The sequence below is a fragment of the Medicago truncatula genome, chromosome 4 (assembly GCF_003473485.1).
Source record: "Medicago truncatula cultivar Jemalong A17 chromosome 4, MtrunA17r5.0-ANR, whole genome shotgun sequence".
Lineage (NCBI taxonomy): Eukaryota > Viridiplantae > Streptophyta > Magnoliopsida > Fabales > Fabaceae > Medicago > Medicago truncatula.
This window is the reverse complement of record NC_053045.1, coordinates 34,207,550-34,216,954: the sequence shown is the minus strand read 5'-3', so window position 1 is coordinate 34,216,954 and position 9,405 is coordinate 34,207,550. Positions and strand designations below refer to the sequence as shown.

At 34.6% G+C, this 9,405-nt stretch overlaps 1 protein-coding gene across 1 annotated transcript; it reads right to left on the bottom strand.

Annotated features, from left to right (window-relative positions):
• Positions 1–235: 235 nt before the first annotated feature.
• LOC120579964 (secreted RxLR effector protein 161-like) lies at positions 236–769 on the bottom strand. Its single transcript, XM_039832754.1, has one exon. It carries the CDS (start codon positions 767–769, stop codon positions 236–238), a length of 534 nt encoding a protein of 177 aa, XP_039688688.1.
• Between the last annotated feature and the right edge of the window lie 8,636 nt (positions 770–9,405).

Sequence of the window (9,405 nt, the reverse complement as noted above, 5' to 3'; positions counted from 1 at the left end):
CTCTTTCTTTCTTTCTTAACTCCCTTCTTAACTTCCCTTTATTTCAATTACTCCCCCTTAATTCTAATAATTTCTAATTAACTCCCCACACTCCAAAATAATATTAATTTTTCACTTAATCTAATTATTATTAAAATAAACCTTATAATAAAATATAACACACCACATAAATCACCAATTTTATTTAAAATCACATAAAAGACTCTAAATAAATTCAAAATAAATAAATTAACGACTAGGGCGTTACAGGTTGTTTCTTTTTGCACCATGAGATTGCAACACCATTGAACTTGAATAGGTAGCCATAAGTGCTCTTCCTATCCATTATATCTTCACACCAGTCTGAATCAGAGTATCCCTCTAATTCAGCTTCTCCTACTTTATTTGCAGCTGGAAATAACAGGCCAAACTTCAATGTACCTTTCACATATCTCAATATTCTTTTAGCTGCAGTGAGATGAGACTTCCTTGGATCATTCATGAATCTACTGATTATACTTACTGCAAAGCATATATCTGGTCTGTTGTTGCATAAGTATCTTAGTGATCCCACTATCTGTTTGAATTCAGTAGACTCCGCCTTTTCTTCATTACTACATTCATCTAGTTTAGCATTTGTTTCAGATGGATTTGATGCATTATTGCAATCAATCATTTGAAATCTTTCAAGCAGTTCTCCAATGTACTTCTGTTGATGCATCACTATGCCTGCTTTGCTAGTTGTGAACTCAAATCCAAGGAAATAAGATAATCTTCCCAAACCAGTCATTTCAAACTCACACTTCATAGTGTGTTTGAACTTCTCAATCTCACTTGGATTACTTCCAGTTACTAGTAAGTCATCTACATATAAGCAGATTATAGTAATGTTTTCATCATTTAGTTTCTGAACATATATATCATATTCTACTTTGCATTTTCTGAATCCAATTTGAAGTAGGAACTGATTAATCCTCTTATTCCATGCTCTAGGTGCTTATTTCAAGCCATAGAGGGCTTTGTGTAACTTGTACACCATATGCTCCTTCCCACTTACTTCAAATCCTAGTGGTTGTGTAATATACACATCCTCTTCAAGTGGTCCATTCAGAAATGCAGACTTTATATCTAAATATGATAGTGACAGTGAGGAACGATGCTAACCTCAGTAAATTGAAACCGGTTATTATTCACTTGAATTACCACCGTGATAAGCTTCGGCGAATGAAAGCAGTTGTTGAATATTATGTTAATGGGAACTAAGATGCTCTGAAACCTTTTCCCGATGGCACACATCGATAACCTTGTTTCTATGTCTTAGTTGTTGTTCAAAAACATAACCAACACGTATACTTATGCTTTTACCCTAATTTTCACACTATAATGTTTGTTGTATTCTAATTTAATTTTTTTAAGGTGTTTTTATCTTATTCTCATAAACACATTGTTAGCAAGCTCATTACAACATAATTGAAATCTAATAACAATTGAAAATTGTTACTAGATCAAGAAAATGGTTACTAAGTAAATTTAGTAACAATAAAAAATTGTTATTAGATCAAGAAAATTGTTACTAAGTAAATTTTGTAACATTCGAACAATTGTTATAACATAGAGATTCCATTGATCTAAAATTGACCGTGAAAAAGAGATGAGGTTTCTCTCTGAGAACGAGCGAAAGAGATTTTTGAAATCTAAAACTTGATTCGATTGTGGGAAACACGATAATTAATTTTTGGATATCAAAAACTAGTAACATGTGTACTTTTATATATATATATATATATATATATATATATATATATATATATATATATATATATATATATATATAATCAAAGTAGAAATTGAATTAAAATAAAAATGAAGTACAAGACTGGGGGGCATGAATCTGACCCTAGGGGTGTACATGGGTTGGGTCAACCCGAAAAATCCGGTCAAACCCACCCAAAGAAAACCAAAAAAATGGGTTGGGCCGGGTAAATGGGTGAATGTGGTTTTAAAAATTGATATATCCATAAAATAAAATGGGTTCCGGGTAAAACCGGACCCAAACCCAAAAACCCATTGTAACTCGGAAGATGAGCAATCAATACATATTTCAATTTTTCTCAAACGTTAATACTGAAAAAAAAAAAAAATCTTCTCAAGGAGCATTGATACTATACACATTCCAATTTCATAAATAAGTTCAGTTTCCAAATAGTGTTCACCGATACATATTTCATTTTGCCAATTTTCAATTCAATGTTCAATTCAATATATAAAGAGACCAACATTAACCAACCAGTAAACCCATCTACCAAAATCAAACTCATTTGTTCCAGCAATAACATACTATTTATGAAAGATTCATTTCACACATTGCATAACAATAATTTCTCGTTCCAGCATACCATTTTTCTTAATCCATAGTTGTTTTGCATCATCAAAGTAAGCTTGCTTCTTGTGGCTAAATTGACAGTACCATATCTAACTCATGTTCATTTCTTTTTTTAGTTTGCACAAAAGGTGCTTGATGAAATGTCTACTTCATATCAATATTTTTTAATGTTTATTTATAGTATCTACTTATAAGTTAGAATTGAAAAATACTTTAATAGTTTGATTTTTTGATTCTCTTTTACTTTAATACTATTGTACATGATTGTTAATGCAGGAGAACATGGATGTTGATGATGTTCCTACAAATGCTGTGGAAAATCCAATTGATGTTGATTCTGATCATGACTTACAAGGTGAAGCGGCAGGTGACGTCGGAAAAAATCGTAAACGTTCTCGTCCTTGGGATCATTTTGTACCAGACGGTAAAAGGGCAAAGTGTATTTACTGTAATACGACATATGCTGCTGAAGGTAATACACATGGAACCACAAATCTCAATAAACACTATAAGAAATGCCCCAAGAATCCAAACAGGGTAATTGACAAGGCACAAAAAAACCCTTGTACTTGGGAAGCAAGTAGAGGGTGATAGTAATGTCTCTTTTAAACTTGTTGAATTTAATCAATTAGAGTGTAGAATGGAGCTTGCTAAGATGATTATCATTGATGAACTTCCCTTTAAACATGTTGAAGGTGTTGGATTTAAAGGTTTTATGAGTCGTGCTCAACCTCGTTTGAAAATTCCTAGTCGTGTCACTGTTGCTAAAGATTGTATGGAATTATATAAGGAAGAAAAAGTGATCTTAAGATCTTTGTTGTCTCTCAACCAGCAAATGGTGTCATTGACCACTGATACGTGGACCTCAATTCAGAACATGAATTACATGTGTGTGACAGGTCATTTCATTGATGAAGGGTGGGAATTACAAAAAAAGATTTTAGGCTTTAGGTTAATTGCTAACCATAGGGGTGACACCATAGGTAAAGCCTTAGAAAAATGCTTGAAAGATTGGGGAATTACTAAACTGTGCACAATTACAGTAGATAATGCTAGCTCTAATAATGTTGCTCTATCTTATTTGACTAGAAATATGAGTGCTTGGAATGGAAATACCTTGCTTAAAGGGGAGTATATGCATCTGCGGTGTTGTGCCCATATCTTGAATTTGATTGTTTCTGATGGATTATCTCTTATAGATTCATCTATTTCTAAGATCAGGGCTGCTTGCAAGCATGTTAAGTCATCTCCTTCTAGATTGGCATTGTTTAAAGTGTGTGTGAAAGATGCAAACATTTCTAGCTCACAAAAGGTAGTAATTGATGTAGCAACAAGATGGAATACCACATATTTAATGTTGGAGGTAGCTTCTAAATATGAAGAGGCATTCAACCGCTTGGAGGGTGAAGATCCTTCATATGTGTCTGAACTTGAGGTCGTAGGAGGAACTCCAACTGTGTATGATTGGAACCGTGCCCGTGTGTTTATCAATTTTCTGAAGATATTTTATGATGCTACCCTAACTTTTTCCTCTTCTTTACATGTAAGTGCTAACTGTTTCTTTAGAAAGTTGGTGAAGATTCATACTGCACTATCATCATGGATTTAAGGTGAAGATGTTGTGTTGAAAAACATGGCATTGACTATGAAAGCTAAATTTGAAAAGTATTGGAGTGATGAGAATATCAATTATCTGTTGTTTGTAGCTGTTTATCTTGATCCTAGGTACAAGATGGAGTATCTTGATTTGTGTTTTGGTTGGATGTATGGGGTGGAAAAGGCTAAAATGATAATTGCTAAACTGCATGAACTCATAGGCAAATTGTTTGATTATTACAAGTCAGTGCAGCCTATTGGTTTTGTTTCTAGTGATTCCTCCTCTAGCTCCACTAATACAATGCAAAGTGATGTTGTTACTTTCGGTGTTGGAGGTAATGTGGATATGGATGCTTTGCACCGAAGAAGGGTTAAAAGAAGGCAAAGTGAACATAACTCAAGTGAGTTGGTAAGATACTTAGAAGATGAGGTTGAAGATGATTATGAATGATTTGAACTTTTGAAATGGTGGAAAAGTAAGAGCACAAAGTACATTGTTCTTTCTCTCATGGCTAGGGATATATTAGCGATTCCGATATCTACTGTTTCTTCTGAGTCTGCCTTTAGCACTGGAGGTCGTGTTATTGATCCATACCGTAGTTCTTTGAAAGCTGAAACAGTTGAGGCTTTGATCTGCACTCAAAATTGGATCAAGCCTGTCACAAGGTCTGTTTTAGATGAAAGTAAAGCATTTGATGTGCTGGAATTTGAAACAGGTATTAATTGTTTCTTAGCTTTTATCTTTTAGTTTTATTCTTACATTGTTTATTTTTTTATGTCATTAGAAATGTCATATTTGAATGGTCTCGAGGAGTTTGCAGCTGAATCCCTTGACGAGTAACTAGGTAAAAATCTAATACCATTGTTTCATGTTTATACTAATTTTGTCTTGTGTGATTGGTGTTCCTATTGTTGATGGGGTAGTCTATTTTCTGTTGTTGATGAAGTTTACGTTTTTTAGTTGCATACTGCTGCTATGTGTTTTTCTTATGTGCCTTCAATTAGAGCCTGACTTACATATTAATGAAGGTTGTTTGTCACTGTCATGATGTCCTGGCAGGTTTAGCAACTTGGGTTATATTGAGTGATCTTTTGAATTGGGATTACACATGTTTGTCTTAATTTTTCATTAACATTTCAGATTTTTCTTGCTCATTATTATGTAATGTAGTGCTGAGATTTTCACAATGGATAAATGTATATGTTTCTTGCTGCATACTTTTGAACTCCAATCTATGACAGAATTATCACTTATGTAGTATTTATGACATACATACTTTTGAACTCCAAATTGGTAGTCTATGAACTAATGCTTTAATTTTTATTATCACAGTTTGGTGGAGATGGAGAATATAAACGATGAAGTCAAGACTCTTTTGAATTGTGGGGAATGTTAATGATGACATCAAGACTCTTTTCTTGTTATGTTTTGGGCTCTTTTTTGTATTTGATGAGACATGATTTTGGTTTATTTTGACTTGGTTGTTGCAATTTGTCTCTTGAACATTTGTTGTTTTCTTTTGCCAAGACTTTAGCTAATTTAAGATGATGCGCTTTTTGAGTATTTTTATTCTAATGCAATTTTATGTTATGCAATGTCTTTAAATTTTTGAGTTATTTTTATGAAAAAATTATGATGACTTGTCATTTGGTTTAATACTACAAAAAAAAGAAGCAAAAATTAATTCGGGTAACCCACTACCCAACCCAATCCAACCCGGAAATTAGTGGGTTTACCCAAACCGGCCCAATAGTTTAACGGGTGGACATTTTACCTCACCCAAACCGGAGTACCCTATATGGTATGGGTTTTGGGTTTGGCCAAACCCAACCCAAACCGGCCCACTTACACCCCTGCCTGACCCATAAACCACAGACTCAAACCCTAACGGGGGATACAACAAATCAGTACACAAGTGGTAAAGAAAACAACTCTAAACAACACTACTACGGATAGCGCAGCGAACCCACATGTGGATACGAAGCCGAAATGCAAAAAAGACGCAGAGTGAATGTTCAAAGTATTATAAGGTAGGCATTTGAATCGTCCGCCAACACAGAAACGACCCAAGGTCCAACAACTCCCTAAAAAACATCGGCAAGCCAAAGCGCCCTTTCGGGCCAAATCAATCTGATCGAAGTCCAGATCAATGAACAAACAGTTATGAAGGTACAATTAATGACTACTACCGCCGACACGGAGCGACAATGAACCAAACTCTATCGAGCAACATCTGGAGAATCAAACCCACACAAATGAAACTGAACTTTTGAAACCAGATATTAAGTATAGAAAATCCAGATTTAAGACTGATGTAAGATTCTTACATGTATTAAAACTATTTACACGTGAGTATAATAGGATCGTTTCCGCAGGGAGTTGCGTATTTCATAAGCATTTTCACAATATTTGCCACATTAATTGTTTGGGAACAAATTGTTTGTTTGTGTAAAACTATTTTCCTGTTCGACATAAAAGTAAAATGAGAAGAGATAGGGCAATTTCACTTCGGGTCAGAGACATCAACCAAGCATAACAGCTGCAATCTCTCGATCGATTAACGGATTCTAGCTTTTTAAACGATATTATCACAATCACTCGACAATATCATTCGTGTCCAAATGATATCGTTATTTCTAAGGGATCGTTAAAACATCGATTTCTCAAACATTTAAACGACCACAAAGTCGATTAGATAGTTTAATCGACGATTTCCCAATCGATTAAATTACCCAAAAGCATTAAGTTCTAGACTAAAAGTGATTATCAAATATTAACATACATGTCTAGAGTGATAACTTAAGATAGATTGTTATTCTATTTCTAGATTCAAAAGTCTGTGTCCATATCATTTTGAATCTCAATAAAACAATAAAAGCAAGAATAACAACAATATTGAATAAATAGCTAGAACCATATATTAAATGATCAAAAGATTACATAATAGCTTGTTTGAATACCTCAAAATCCACAAGGGTAGATATGTAGCTACATATGTCTATGATAGCTTTGCAAAGGATGAAGAAGAGTTGAAGATTCAATGACAAGATCCATGATGTCTCAACAAATCTTGGCTTGAATCTACTTCTAACTACCTTGCTTTGTGTTTCTCTCTCTAGAAAATGCCCTAACCTCTCTCTAAAAACTAGAAAATGTCTAATGAAAATGTTAAGTGTTTTTGAAAGAGAAGAAAAACTCTTTAAGTTAGGCAGAATTCGTGCCTGCACGCTTAAGCGTACAGAGGTCGCTTAAGCGTACCTCCTAGAAATCTTCCTTTGGCCAATTGGGAGCAGCCACGTGTGCCTTATCCACTTGCATCCTGATGAAGTTCGCTTGAGCGTGCTGATAGCGTACCAAAAGTGTACAAAAAGTTTGCTATTGGGACTTGCACGCTTAAGCGTGCTCTCTGAATCTTGCAAGCGAACCAAAAGCGTGTTGATAGCGACCAGGGATATTGGCTACTGGAACTTGCAAGCTTAAGCGTACTCTCTGAATCTGGGAAGCGTGCCAACAGCGTACAAGAAGTTGGCTACTAGAACTTGTACGCTTAAGCGTGCTGAGGACGCTTAAGCGTACTGCTCTTTGGTTCATCAACCTCTTTCTTGTTCCTTGCTTGTCATTTCCTGCATAAAAGGGAAGAATTCAGGCATGTAAAGCATAAATGGTAAAATAACACAATTAGGTAGCTTTTTCTTAGATAACTTGCAGAACAAGTCACTAAAATGCCTAGATTAACACATAAAATATGTTACTTTTGAGCACTTATCAAAAGACTAACAACGAACCAAGATCCGGATCAAAACTCCACCAGCTTCATCTTCCTGTAAACAGAACAAAAAACAAACAGACAGAACAACACACAAACAAAAACATAAAACACAAAAAGAGTCGTTGCAGACAAAAAGGCACCCATAATAGCGCATGAAGAACATCGGTGGTGCCAGCTACGACCGCAACCCCCAAACTTCCGGCATGGAGGAGGCAGAAACCCCAATTTGCAGCATCTGTAGAACAAACTGGAACAAAATTGAAACAAGCATGAACCCAGAAGACAGATCTTGTTCCACCTTCAACCAACAAGGAAAACCTCATATCCAACCCAAAACAGAACCAAACCTTGTGTACGACGACGATCTAAAAAGAACGACGACGAACAAAGGGTCGATCTGGAGCAAGAGATCACTGGAGATGAAAAGGGGTCGGCGATGGTACGGAGGTTGAAACTTGTCGCACCACCATCATCGAATCCCACATGATGACAAGTAAAGGTTGGATTTGAGGTAGGAAGAGTAAGGCGGCGAAAGAGTTTGTTTTCTAGAGAGAGGAGAGAGCAATACAATGTCTAGAGAGAGAAAGAAAAAAGGCAAAAAAAAAAAAAAACATGTGACACATGTACTCAACACCTTTTATATATATATATATATATATTAGACACACACAACAAATGAAACACCTTTTATATTGTTTAAATGAACTAAAAAGTGTAATGGTGTTAATAACATTTTTTTTTAAATGTTTCAAATATTGTTAAATAGTAACATTTTTATGAATGTTACCTACCAAATGTCACATAATTTCATATATGCAATAGTGGCTTTTATGCAATGTTAGGGTGTTTGGAACTTTTGGTAAAGGCATTAGAAAATATTGAAATCTTTCTGGTGAAGCCTAGATCGCATTTAAAAAATGGTGGATAATTACCCACATTGTAAAATCCCTAATTAATCCTAATTAATTAAAGATAATTAAGCAAAGTTTATATTGTTCTTGTTCGGGTTAAAGCAAGATCTTCATTCTTATACCTTAACCTAGAGGACATACATAGATATTTAGGTTTGTCAAACCTAGGGTTTAAAACAATTATAATGATCATAACAATTGAAAATAAAGTAAGACTTTAATCATAATTGAATAAATAAATTGCATTAATTTGTTCTTTTACTAACTTCTCCATAGGTTCATCATCTTGAATAAAATCTACCTCTTCAGGCTCTTCTACTAACTTCAACTCTGACCAGTTCACCTTTGTTATTTTGTTCTTTTATTAGACATTTGAATGTGGGTTTCTTACCTTATCCTGCAACATTCAGCATCGGAGAATTGTCCTCCAATTTGATCAGCAACACTCGTAAAGTTCTCTCATCTCCATCACTGTTGTGCTTGTTGGAAATGCGAAGTTGTCCATCGTAACTATCACATTTTCTACCTTGCCTTCTGCATTAGCTAGTGAAACATCTACCTATCCAAATGAGGGTACTAACGTATTTTCCTAATTATATATATCGTGGTATTTTATTTTTGTCAATATTATTATTAAACATTAAGTTATTGGTACAAAGTCAAGTATACAATTTGAATTTTAGAAAAACAACAATATCATCCCATCATTTGAAAATGTTAGGACTACATCAAGAAAGAGGAGAATGTTTTTTTACTAAGGATTAAA

What these genes read in the sequence shown, in the direction of transcription:
- LOC120579964 (XM_039832754.1), bottom strand. Translation starts at nt 769, where the DNA reads ATGACTGGTTTGGGAAGATTATCTTATTTCCTTGGATTTGAGTTCACA.